At 40.2% G+C, this 13,372-nt stretch overlaps 1 protein-coding gene across 1 annotated transcript in view; it reads left to right on the plus strand.

Moving 5' to 3' along the window:
- Positions 1-12,815, plus strand: part of DDX4 (DEAD-box helicase 4) — a 92,322-nt gene extending 79,507 nt beyond the window's left edge. Inside the window, exons 19-21 of the mRNA XM_026649248.2 lie at positions 4,103-4,373; positions 4,542-4,649; positions 12,346-12,815. Coding sequence (XP_026505033.1) covers positions 4,103-4,373; positions 4,542-4,649; positions 12,346-12,429 — 463 coding nt within the window. The 3' untranslated portion in view covers positions 12,430-12,815. The remainder of the gene's footprint in view (positions 1-4,102; positions 4,374-4,541; positions 4,650-12,345) is intronic.
- The last annotated feature ends 557 nt before the right edge of the window (positions 12,816-13,372 follow it).

Here is a 13,372-nt window from a genome sequence, read left to right on the forward strand (position 1 = left end):
ACACACACACACACACACACACACACACACACACACACACACACACACAGAGAGAGAGAGAGAACATGAAACAATGGGTGTTACCATACACACTATAAGGAGAGTGATCAGTTAAGGTGAGCTTTTATCAGCAGGAGAGAAAAAGAACTGTTTGTAGTGGTAATGAAAATAGCCCATTTCCAGCAATTGACAAGGAGATATGAGGAACTGTAAGGTGGGTGGGGGGGAATAAGCATGGGGAAATAGTTTTACTTTGTGTAATGGTCCATCCACTCCCAGTCTTTATTCAAGCCTAATTTAATGGTGTCCAGTTTGCAAATTAATTCCAATTCAGCAGTCTCTCATTGGAGTCTGTTTTTGAAGGTTTTTTTGTTGTAATATTGCGACTTTTAGGTCTGTAATTGAGTGGCCAGGGAGATTGAAACCTATTGTAGGTGGTGGCCTACCTTTTTTGTTGCATCGTGGCGCCATCTGTTAGCAAACCTGCTTAAATTTCTTGAACATTCTCTTTACTACATGGTAATGCCACACGTTAGGAAGAAGGTGAACTAATCAAAAGTTGAGTATCTTAACTGGCTAGAATCTTCTAGAACAAACACTCTGTATATGCCTTTACTTGTAAACCAGGCCATCATTGTACATGGTTGTTTACAAACAACGTTCAACAAGTTTAAAGATGCGTTTCCTGCCTTGAAGGCTTACAGTCTAAACTGACTAGACAAACATACAGAAATTAACTCAGAAGGGAGTGGGGGACAGAGAGGAGGATTCAGTCATTAAACTTCTGCACCGAATACACACACAAGATGCATGGCTATTGAGTTGTTTGAAGAGGTGGCCTGCTGCCTACCTAGCATAAGTGCATTTACAATTAAAATATTTTTATAGCTGCTGTTTGTTCTATTTCTGATTAATTTCATTTTTCTTTTGTAACTGTTCGGTCTTGAATAACATTCACATTTTAATGCTAACTTAAATTGCTAAAAAGTGTTTTGTTTTTTTTTACAATTTCATTTCATTGCATTTTTCAAAGTTAAAACAACTTGTTAAATGACTTGGTTTTTGTAATTAGGCATAAGTATCTAAAGCTGAGCCTATTGAAGGCCGTAAAGTCTTCCTCTTCTTTGTTATTGTTACTGAGCTAATAAATTAGTGCTACAAAATATTTGACATTATTTGACCAATATTTGACTGGTCAGTTGCCCAATTATTTTTGGATAAGTCAAACGCCCAACCCTATTTTAATCTGTCCTATTTAATCTGTAGTATTCTCATCACTGTTCACAAATTTAGAAACAGACAAGTGATTTACAGAATTCAGAAACTACCAATCTTGGATACAGTCTTGAAAAAAGGTGTCATAGTGGTGGCAGAGGATAAAGAGCTATAATGCGGGCCAAGAGTTTCATGATGCTTATTTACAGAATCACCATATTGCATTTTTTAATATATAGGGCAATAGAAGAATTCATCTTGAGGAGCAACACAGTTTACTATAGAACCCAATGTAGAGATCTTCAGTCTTTCTACTCTCTATCTGAACACAGAAGAGAGACACTCTCTGGAAATAAACAAAGCATTTGTAATATACATTAGGACATCTGGGCTGTTCAGAAATCTGTGCCCTATTCTCCTTTTTCCCACAGATTCAAAGAAGGCATGCACACAGACCCCAGGTTAAATTTTGCTCTAATTTAATACTTGTGTAAATAATTGGCTTCAAAGGCATCATGTTTAGTTTACACCCATATAACTGAGAACAGAACGTGGCCCACATCTGTGGGTGAACTACAGCTGGAAGAGTCTGCATGACACCAATGCAAGAGGACATCAGCACAGGTTCTTCCAGATCTATTACACCTGCAGCTTAGAAGTCATTTATAGCATGAGAATAAACGTCTAAAGTGGCCAAGTTACAAGTTAATTAGCCATTATAAATGAAGCCATTGCCATCTTTGGCAGGAAGATCTGCCCTACAATAACTCTTTAACTTGCCTTCTCCCTTAATTGTTCCACTTTATTCCTTTTAGTCCAGTTTTGCCCTCCTATCTTATTTCCACATCTATTTTTGTGTTTACTGGACCATTTTCTGTTCTTTGATTTGGACAAAAAAGAAATGCAAATATAAACCCTATTCCTTGGGCCTAACATATATAACTTGTTACTGTGTCAATCAAGATGCCAAAAATTTTAGCTGTAGAAGGTAAAGAGGTTAAGGGTGAGTCCTGCACCATTCACTTGCCTCTGACTAACAGTTGTACCTGTTTCTGGGAACTCCAGAGTGATAGCTCAGTGGTTTGAGCATTAGCCTGCTAAACCCAGGGTTGTGAGTTCAATCCTTGAGGGGGCCACTTAGGAATCTAGGGCAAAAATCAGTACTTGGTCCTGCTAGTGAAGGCAGGGGGCTGGACTCAATGACCTTTCAGGGTCCCTTCCAGTTGTGTGAGATGGGTATATCTCCATACTTCAAAAAAAAAAAAAACTGCATATTTCCCCTGTGACTATTCGGGGAATCTGTACAATTTATTAACTCTGTCTTGAGATTGACTCTCTTTGTATCTTTACCAAGCTGCAAACTCCATTTTGAATGTGGGGTTAGTTGTCATGTCTCTTGTGCAATTTCTTCCATGTTGGATTGAAATTCCAAGACAAAAGCCTAAGAGTAATTAAACTTTGACCATCCATCTAAATGACAGATGGCTGCTGCTAAGGCAAACCATTCTTTCAAGTCTGAACTCGGGGCAGGTCACTGTAGCAATTAATTATAAAATAAATCAATTGGAATATAAATATTGTAGCAATGAGAATTACCTAGTAGGTGCACTGGTCACCTGATGGAGTCTCCTGACAGAGGAGACTGAATGGTTATAAAAAAATAAACCCAAAAGGGAGGAACTGATCTATTCAGGGGGACATTTTTCTCCAGGGCAAGATGGAGTAGCAGCCCAGTATGTAGGGACCTGATGAGGCAGGGGACTCTGCCTACGTTCCTGAACACATGGTGCTCCCGAGGACTCCCAAGGGAGGGGTGAGCTAGTGAGGGGCATCTAGGATATTTATCTTCTAAATTATCTGTGCTCTCTTAACTGAAAGAGCAGTGATGTTGAGAATCTTGTGTAGTGCGTTACAATTACCAGAGGCCTCCTGAGAGAAACTGTAGTCCAAAAGGCTCACATGTTGGGGTGGAGATCTGAGAGACGGTGTGTTGAAACTATGGTGGTGTCTGAAGGGTCAGCACTGAGCCCAGGGACTAGGCAGCTGGACAGCAGATTCCAGCTCTCATTAGGTGTTCTAGGCAAAGGGTCTGTGCCCTGAGTGTACTAAGTGTGCCTAGGCCCCAAGACTTGGGGCAGTAGCTGGTCTCCATTCAGCCTCTGGAAGCATAAAACACCCAAGGGCGGAGCAGATGGGTTCCTTCAATGCAGCGTAGTGAGTGATCAAGAGGGGGCATTCAGCTGGGATCCATGACATCTTCTCTTGGGGCTCTAGTAACAAAGGAGAAATAGTGTGTTTGGTAGACTGATGCTTGACTAGATCTCTGTAGTCTTAGGTAAAACTTTTCATCACTGCGGTACACTGCAGCATAATATTGCAAATGTATATTGAAGCAACTTTAGTATGAACATACAAACATATCAGACTTTTGTGTCTCAAAGCACAAAACTGATTTGCAATTTCCAGCATCTCATATTTTCTCCTTCACATCTTTTCTAGCTGTTTACTTCAGACCCCTCCTTCCACCCACCACATTTGTGTCCCCTGGCCATTTTGCAAAAGTGCTCCTAAGATCACTGCACTTCCAAGCCAGAAGTGAGGAGGTCCTATCAAAACATCATGCCAGGGGTCTGCAGAGCTGAATGTATCTCCAAAGGTGCAAGTTAAGGATCCCCGCTGAATATTTTAATAGTTTTACTTCTCAGTGAAATGTTGCCAATTTGGTTTTATAAAATTTGAAACATTCTTTTTTCTTAAATATCAGTATTGCCCATGTGTTTTACTGCAAGTCAAAGATCAACAAGCTATGGATAGTATCTTAATCTGTAGCGTTCACTTGCCTTTAGAGAAAAATCTGTATTCTAACCAATACTTTCTTTGTTTGCAGTGATCGGGAACAGAGAGAGCGAGAAGAGGCTCTTCGGGACTTTCGCTTTGGAAAATGTCCTGTTCTTGTTGCTACTTCAGTAGCAGCAAGAGGCCTGGATATTGAAAAAGTTCAACATGTTATTAATTTTGATCTTCCTTCCACTATTGATGAATATGTTCACCGGATTGGGCGAACTGGACGCTGTGGGAACATCGGAAAAGCGATTTCTTTCTTTGATTCTGTTTCCGACAGCCACATAGCGCAACCTCTGGTTAAAGTGCTTTCAGATGTACGTTGCCCAGTTTTTTCAAAATTAAATGTGTTCTCATTTCATATACTACTAAGACTTCATTTTAATGCATAGACTAGCCATTAGTCCTGTGATGCACTTGAAAAACTCTTAATATGTAATTTGGCAATCAAGTCAGTATTTAAATTTGCAATTATTCTTCTGTAGGCTCAGCAGGAAGTTCCATCATGGCTGGAAGAAATTGCGTTTAGTGCTCAGGGAATTGGCTTTAGCAATCCAAGAGGAAATATCTTTGCATCTGTTGATACTCGAAAGGTAAGTTTGGAACAAAGAAATGAAATTGTTGGTTTGGGAAAATTTTTATAAGCTAGGTCCATGTCAGTGTAAAATGTCTTTTGAGTGTCCTTTAATATTGTAGTTGAGTGGCTAGGACAGTCTGGTCAAGACGGCTCTTGAAATAAGAATTGTTAGCAATGTGTGTAGAATTCAGGGGTGAGAGAAAGTGAAGGGAGACAGATATCTATATTACAGCTGGTTCTCAGGAGTTGCCAAAAGAGGCTGAACTTAAGTTCTGTATTTGGAAGGGGAGGTTTCTTCAAGAACAATTTTGTGACAAACATTAATACCAGGGCTGTCAAGCGATTAAAAAAATTAATCGCACAATTAATCACACTGTTAATAATAGAATACCATTTACTTAAATATTTTTGGATGTTTTCCACATTTTCAAATGTATTGATTTCAATTTCAACACAGAATACAAAGTGCACAGTGCTAATTTTATATTTATTTTTTATTATAAATATTTGCACTGTAAAAATGTAGTATTTTTCAATTCACTTAATACAAGTACTGTAGTGCAATCTCTTCATCATGAAAGTTGAACTTACAAATGTATAATTATGCACAAAAAATAACTGCATTCAAAAATAAAACAATATCAAACTTTAGAGCCTACAAGTCCACTCAGTCCTACTTCTTGGTCAGCCAATCGCTCAGATAAACAAGGTTGTTTACATTTGCAGGAGATAATGCTGCCTGCTTCTTGTTTTCAATGTCACCTGAAAGTGATAACAGGCGTTCGCATGACACCGTTGTAGCCAGCGTTGCAAGATATTTACGTGCCAGATGCGCTAAATATTCATATGTCTCTTCATGCTTCAACCACCATTCCAGGGGACATGCGTCCGTGCTGATGACGGGTTGTGCTCGATAACAATTTTTGACCAAATGAGCCCACTTTTTGTGCTCTGCTTACATCTGCTCATTCCCTGATCGTGGCATGGCAGGCCAAAAAAGGAAAACAGAGGGCAATAACAGCTGATTGGAGAGCACCTCAGGAGCCACAGAAAAGGAGCGCTTCCATAGTTCTGATCATGGACTTTTGGGACCTCCCTGTCACCCCACATCTCCTGAGATGCCCCTGGTGATGCTTATATAGGGATGGGGGACCAGTCCTCTTTATTTCTTGGGACTCAACAAACCACACTGAACAAGGTCTCGTAAGAGGTAAGTCCAAAGATCCTCTCAAACTCCTGGTCCAATCACTTCTAATGGAAAAGCTCCAGGATACCCTTTGTTCTCCAGTGGAAGGTCTGGTATCTTTTAGGGATGTTCCCCTTTGCGGCTTCCCTAGTTATATATACAGTTATTAATTACATACAGTATGATGTACAATAAAACCAGGGAACAGATCAGATTCCCTACTTCCACAACCAGATCTTCATCCAGAAAAAGCCTTCGGAGCCAGGATGTCTCATTTCTCAAACACTTGGTTCCTGTCAACTTCAAATAGGTGGATACAGAAGATAGTATCTGTGCAGCACTTTCTGCAGCTTCAGGTTCCTCCACATCTCCATCTCGTTTCCTGGTTTCTTAAGGATGGAAAGATCAAACAATCCTGAAAGATTTCTTCTTCTAGAGTTAGGGGCAAGAACCCATCACTCAAGAGAAGACATGCGCAGGGCCATGCTCTGTATTCTAACGTAGCTTTAAAAAGTCGGTGAAGGTGGGTCAAAAGGACAAGTCAATGAAAACAAAATTCAGAATGGAGTTGTGCTAATGTCCGTGAATCTGGCAGAAACTGCATATTCTGCGTGGCTCTTGTCAACGCAATTTTTTCAGTTTTCTCATGAAATTCACCATTACTAGTACAAAATATTACTCGAGTCTGTTTCAGTGTGTTCACGAAAGTACTGAGTGAGAAGTTTGTCTTTAGACAACATATTAATCAAAACACCATGCTTGTGGACCTCTCAGGAAGCAAGCCAAAGGGCTTCTGTCTACAGTGCTCTGGGCACTTGGATTTATGATTTAAGGAAGAGCTCTTATTCTTTATCTCTGAGGACTATCGGCCTAATATGAGTCTGAGACATATAAGGAGACAGCCATTGTCTTCTCAATATAGCGAAGTTTTGAAAGATCTAGTATGTAACAGCATTATCTGTACCTGCAGCTACTAGGTCTTCTGGTCTCCCAAACAGGGATTACTCCATTGGCAAGACTGTACATTAGAGTTTGTGGCGATGCCGTCCCATAGTTGCTGTAAACGGGTAGCCCAGATGATAGGATTATCTCCTCAATGTTGAAGAGATAACCGCCTTTCAGGATGGGGGAATACATCTGGGACACGATAATATACAGGCAACTTGGCGTAACTCCGAGAGACTGAAGAATGAATACTCTAAAGATGCAAGTGGTCTCGTTCGCTTTTCAGAGAGAGCAGCCCATTTGGGTTCATTCAGACAACACAGTGACATAGGCTTACGAGCATCCTTTCCCAAGTTATCTAAATGATCTCCCTTGAATGTAAGGTTGGCTAGCTCCATGGAGGCCATCCAAACATCAAGTGGATCAAGTAAACGAAAGTAGGCTGAATAAACTATCAGCAGATAACTCAGGATGGCTTTTTCATCAAGAAGTGTTCTAGATCAGTGGCTCTCAACCTTTCCAGACTACTGTATCCCTTTCAGGAGTCTGATTTGTCTTGCGTACGCCAAGTTTCACCTCACTTAAAAACTGCTTGCTTAGAAAATCAAACCTAAAAATACAAGTGTTTCAGCACACTTTTACTGAAAAATTGCTTTTTTCTCATTTTCATCATATAATAATAAAATCAATTAGAATATAAATATCGTACTTACACGTCAGTGTATAGTATATAGAGCCGTATAAAGTCATTGTCTGTATGAAATTTTAGTTTTGTACGGACTTCGCTAGTACTGTTTATGTAGCCTTTTGTAAAACTAGGCAAAGAACTAGAAAACCTCTGTCACTCCCAGGGATACACGTACCGTTGGTTGAGAACCACTTTTCTAGATGATATCCAGGGAGCTAAGTGGACATATTCACATCCATTTGAAACAGAAAGCTGAGGGTGTTCACTAGGGAAAAGGACCAGAGATTGTTAGGCTCTACAAAGTAATACGCCTTTACCCTTGCACAGTCTTCCCACACTCATGGCTTATCAAGAACGTGGACAGAATTCTTACGGTTTTTTTTTTAGGTTGATTTTAACAAAATGTATTTTCCAGCTCCTCCTGGGTTTCTTACAGTATGGCCTGGGTTTGGCTTCCCACTATCAGATCTTATATCTGAGTTAAATAGTATTATAAATACAGGCTCTATTCTGCCTTGTCTTCCATACCTAGGATCCACTTACGAGGCTGCAAAATCCCAAGACTCATCCATTGAAACCAATGGCATCTAATGCCCTGTATTTTCTTTCTTCAAGACATACTTAGTTGCAATCCCAGCAGCAAAAATCTCCAGTGTCACTGCTCTTAGAGGTCATGATTCTTGGTAGATCATCTTCAAGAACCAGGTTTACTTCATACATAAACAGAAGTAGCTCATTCTTCCCCCATTTTGTTCAAAGCCATTAACGCCCCAAATAGAAGGTATGACTATATGAAATGAGCAGTTAAAATATACCTTAGAGTCAGGCTAGTCAGAAAATTATATTTTAATTCTTTGAGTGGTTGGCCACGTGGTTTTTACTTATGGTGCACATGTACTCAAGATTGTATTTTTTTGGCCAGTATCTATTGAGCTATGTCTGCATTTGTACTGTCCACCTGTGAGCATAAAAGGTGGAGTGGGCCCACCCATCCCTCAATTTCTTCTTGCCTCCCATGACAGCAAGATGGGGCCCTTGCAGTGTCAGGTTACTCTGGACATTGTGCATCTTTTCCCCCTGATGCTGTTTAGCAGTCTTCTTATTTACCCATTGCCTTAAAAAAAACAAACCAATCAACAAAATCCCTCCCCACCCCTTTTTCTATTAGATTTAGAGAACTCATGGTATTGGGATCAAGTAGCAGTGTCTGAATTGTAGTCCCCATGGTTCAAAACTGGCCCCTCTTGTGATGTGGCTATTCCACTTAAAAACACAAATCCTACGTGTCTCTTTTTACCTTGGAGAGAGACATATCCCCAGTATTTAGTCAGGTCTGCTGCTCCTTTTTATGCAGTTTCTTGGAAGCAAGAGAGGTCAATCTTAACTTTCTTCTTGAGAGATTAGAAAAAGTCCTCTGAACTTTAGACAAAAGGCCCTACCAAGCCTGAACAGCTTTGGTTGGTGGTTCTGTGGACTGTGGCCCTGCTCCAAGCTCCTAGGGTCATTCATCCAGGAGACTGAAACTTTCAACTTCAGAGTCAGGTAGAGCAGCTAAGACTCCCCTCACATCCAGCCCTCAGAAAGGGGTAAGAAAGAACACCTCACACACCAAGCAGAGCCATAGGTCATCCTCTGTGGGGCCTAGTAAAATGAAGCAAAAACCTAACCATGCCACAGTATCTTCTCACACTGCTCAGCCAAAAGGTAGTTCATGACTCACATTAAGTTCCTCTAATGCCTTGGCATAAACCCGTCACCAAGTACCCAGAAGTGTCAATCCACACTTCCCTGTATCTGATATCTTGGTACTGTTAGTGCACGAGGTGCTGATGACTCCTGTGCCAATGTCTCTGTTGCTGATACTTCAGGCACTTACTTTCTAGGCATTGAAGACCTTTCTTTGTACTGAGCAATCACACAGTGATAGCACAGACAGAATCACCCTTGCTGCTCTCATTTGCCATTTGAAAACTGTTTGCCACAGTACTGATGAATGCTGCTGCTCTTGATTGTGATGGGGATTCGAGAACACCCTAGGACACCAGTCAAGAGTAGTCCCCACTTAGAGAAAGAGTATTTGTTTTCTTCCTTCCCTTCTGAACGCAGCGGGGAGGAATGCTCCATCCAATTACTTAGGTCTCACTCTAAATGGGCCTAGGAATTTGCAGCAGACTGCAAGGTTTTCATGGGGAGCAGTCACTTTGATATCCACTCCCATGTCCCCAGCCTCTTACCCCTACAATATACAATCTTGGTCTTATTGGCCTACTTTGAGTGTGCAGCCAGCTAGGAAGACTTCTGCTTGCCCCCTCTAGAGTTCAGTCTCCCTACCTTATCCAGTGACATGAGTCTATTCAAGAGTCTGTTGGTACTGTTCCACAGCCTACATCAGCAAAAACAGGACAGTGAAGAAGAACACCTGCAGGAAATGGAAGAGCCTATGATTCCAGCAGCAATATCCATTTCCTCACCAGAAAAGGTTATAGTTTCTTTTTCTTCTTCTAGTTACCTGTATGATTTTTAAAATCTTTCAAGATCTTTTACATCATATGGCAGACACCTTGGAGATTTCTTGGAGATAGTGCAAGAAAAATCCTGCCGAAGATTGGACATCATGCACTCCTCCAGGCCTGGAAGGCCATGTTCATTAACAAAGGGCTACTGGAACCAGCAAATAAAAGTGGCGCCTTCTCCCCCCCTCCCCAATCTTTGGCACCCACGTCTAAAAATTAGGTAGACATTATCAAGTCCTGGTTAAGGAGTTTGAATATTTCTGCACCCATCCAGTTCCTGGATTACTGGCAATGGTGACTATACAAACAACAAAGGCTTCCAAAGATGACTCCAAGAGACAAAGATCCAGCAAAACATTGATTTGTTTGGCAGGAAGACTTCCATACTAAGTAACTGGGTCTTTGAGTCTACAGATGCACATCTCAAATCACCAGGCACGTCTGTCAAAATATTACCTCATTTGGGACAAGGTGTCACTGTTTATAGAACGACTCCCACAAGAACATAGGGAGGAACTGAAATCCATTGTATCTGATGGACAGCTAATGGTCCAAATATTACTGTAGACTGTTAAACACTTCTGATACAGTGTCACGCTGAATGGTCACGTCTGTTGTTCATACAGGGCTCCATGCTGCAATATTCAGGAATACCAAAAGAGGTCCAAACAATCATTGAAGACTTCCCATTTGAACGTTGTGACCTGTTTAAGGTGCCTACTGATGTAACTCTTGGTTCTCTCAGGTTTAAGAGCCATGCCTTGCTTGTTTGGAGCCTCTATGCCAGCTCTTTAAATAAGGCAGGCCAGATCCCAAATAGAGGCCCTTTGCTTACTACTGTAATCCACAAAGAGAATCGAAGTTGCCAAGGAAGAAGCAGAGGTTTCAACACAAGCGGGTTCTCTGACTTCTTCCTCTACTGCACACCCCATATCAGCCTCACAGCAGCAAGTTTGATGTCATTTTCAAGAGCTAATCTGGAGCCGTTTCAGATTTGGAATGATACCCCGTGCCTTGATAATTCCTTTGTTAGATCCCCAGGACCGTTTTATGGTTCTCGACCTACAAGATGCCTACTTCCACATCCAGCATATAGGAAATATCGCCAATTCAAAGTAGAAGCATCCTACTACCAGAACAGAAACTTTTCCTTTGGCCTTTCAACAGCACCGAGGGTATTCAAATGTTTAGCAGTTGTCAGGTCACCTAAGGAGACAAGGGACAGTATACGCGAATCTCGATGTTTGGGTCACTCAAGGAAGATCACCACAATAGGTGAATAATTCCACTTGATACTAGAACTTTCTTTTCACACTGGGTCTTGGGATCAACAAAGAAATACACACTGTTGCTGGCCTAAAGGATAGAATTAATAGGAGCCAGATTAGATCTGAGAACAGCAAGAATTTATCTACTGCAGGAGAGGTTCCAGACCTTGGTAGACCTCATCAGCCATCTACATGCTCACCCACAGACATCTGTAAAAGCATACCTCAGACTTATATATTTATCATACTTCGTATCAGACTTCACTTACTGATTTTAGCTACCTTTGAATGGATTGTATCTACCCAGCAGATATCATGTGGACATGAGGGTACAGGTTGCCTGAGAATTCCTTTTATATAGACCACCCTCAGACATAAGGCTTCTGGATTCACTTGAAAAGTTGCCTCCATGTAAATGTTCTAGAACTCTGAGCCACTTGCCTAGTGTGCACAGTAGTTATTGATCCATGCAGCAGGGTTAGACAAGTCAAGTAATGACAAACAACACAACTGCACTGAATTATGTCAGGAATGAACACAGTTCTCCCCTTTCCCTTTATAAAGAAGGTTTTAATATCTGGAATTGGCAAAATCATAACATCCCATCAAGTGGCTCTATATCTACCAGGCTTACAGAATGTCCTAGAGGATCAGCTCAGCAGGCAATTTTCAGGTGACCATGAGTGTTCTGTCAACAACTAGATCCTGAACAGCATCTTTCAAAGGTGGGAATATCCAAGAATAGACCTATTTGCTACAGACTAGACCAGGAAATGTCAGTGTTCTGTTTGCGGGATTGCAGTGGGAAGAATCCCCCAAATTTATCTGGTCTAATAGCAAAATGGGCATGGCCAAACCCCATAATCCTATGGACAAATCTGAACTGTCTTTATTTGCAGGGAGGCAGCCACAGCCCAAATGTCTAACTGTTGGGGAGGTCAGTTCCAGAAGGGAAATAAATCACTAACAAATTTTCTACTGTATATATGTATATATACATAGTCATGGTAAGGGTAAGATTTTATATAGCTTTGACTCAGGTTAAAACAAATGAACTTTTTTTTTTTTTGAAGTTAAAATGTCTACAAGTTAGTATCAACTTTATTTTTTAGATTTACCAAGGCAAAGACAGTATGAACACAGGAGGACTTACTATGTCATCTACTACAGGTACAGCTGATGAGTCGTGGGATTAAGACTAAAACAGTACCAAGTTATAGATTTTGGTTTTGATACAAAAGTTTGTTTTTTAAAGACTTGTAAAGTGAGAGATGTTCACTTAACTAGCCAGTAAAGAATTTAGTTATGTAAACTACTTAAAATGTTTAAAAAACTGTTTGTGTTACTAAAAAGTGGTGATTCCATCAGAAATGTGGATCTACTAAATGTAGTATTCCATGAGTTGCTTGCTACTTTTGGTATACTTTGTGAAAGGCATTTTAACAAGTTTCATACATCCTGGACCAAGACTTCCACTCTTGAAAATATATTACAAAAAGTATCATTAAGAGTGTTTACTGATGATACTTTGGCAGTGAGTATTCTTTGTTGCAGAATGTATGAAATTTCCTCTCTCGCTCTCATTTTTTGTTCTTAAAAAGAAACCAGTAAATTAGTTCAAGTTACCAGTTACAAGTCCATAGTCTATATGTGAACTACACAACGTTACAAAAAGATGCTTTGAGATATAGATTCCGTTATAAAGGGCTTACTTAAATTTAAATTGTAATTGCAAAATAATTTAACTTCTCAAATATGTCAAAGGTAAAATACTGTATGCACCAGATGACATGTCACGTTAGTCTGTAAAGAGCTATTGCAGATTACTGGTTGTAAACATACTTAATAAAAACTTGAGGATTATGTCTTGTGTTGCTGATTGCTTTTATCTTGACTTTGTTATGATGTAGGCTTTTATAATATCCACTTCCGACACATGAAGTCTGTCAGCTAAATACTGAACATCACATGCTGTATTCTAAGCACACTATTTCTGTACAAAACGAAAGGTCAGTGGGTCCATCCTGAGTCTGGCTGTAGTGAAGTTGTTCTACAAAACAGCTAATCACATGGATTTTTTTTAAAAAAACTTCTCTTAAAATAGCAAAACTCACATTTTAAATCTTGATTTTACTAGAT

Source organism: Terrapene carolina, unplaced genomic scaffold (assembly GCF_002925995.2).
Source record: "Terrapene carolina triunguis isolate 2854851 unplaced genomic scaffold, T_m_triunguis-2.0 Scaffold69, whole genome shotgun sequence".
In the NCBI taxonomy this organism is placed as follows: Eukaryota; Metazoa; Chordata; order Testudines; family Emydidae; genus Terrapene; species Terrapene triunguis.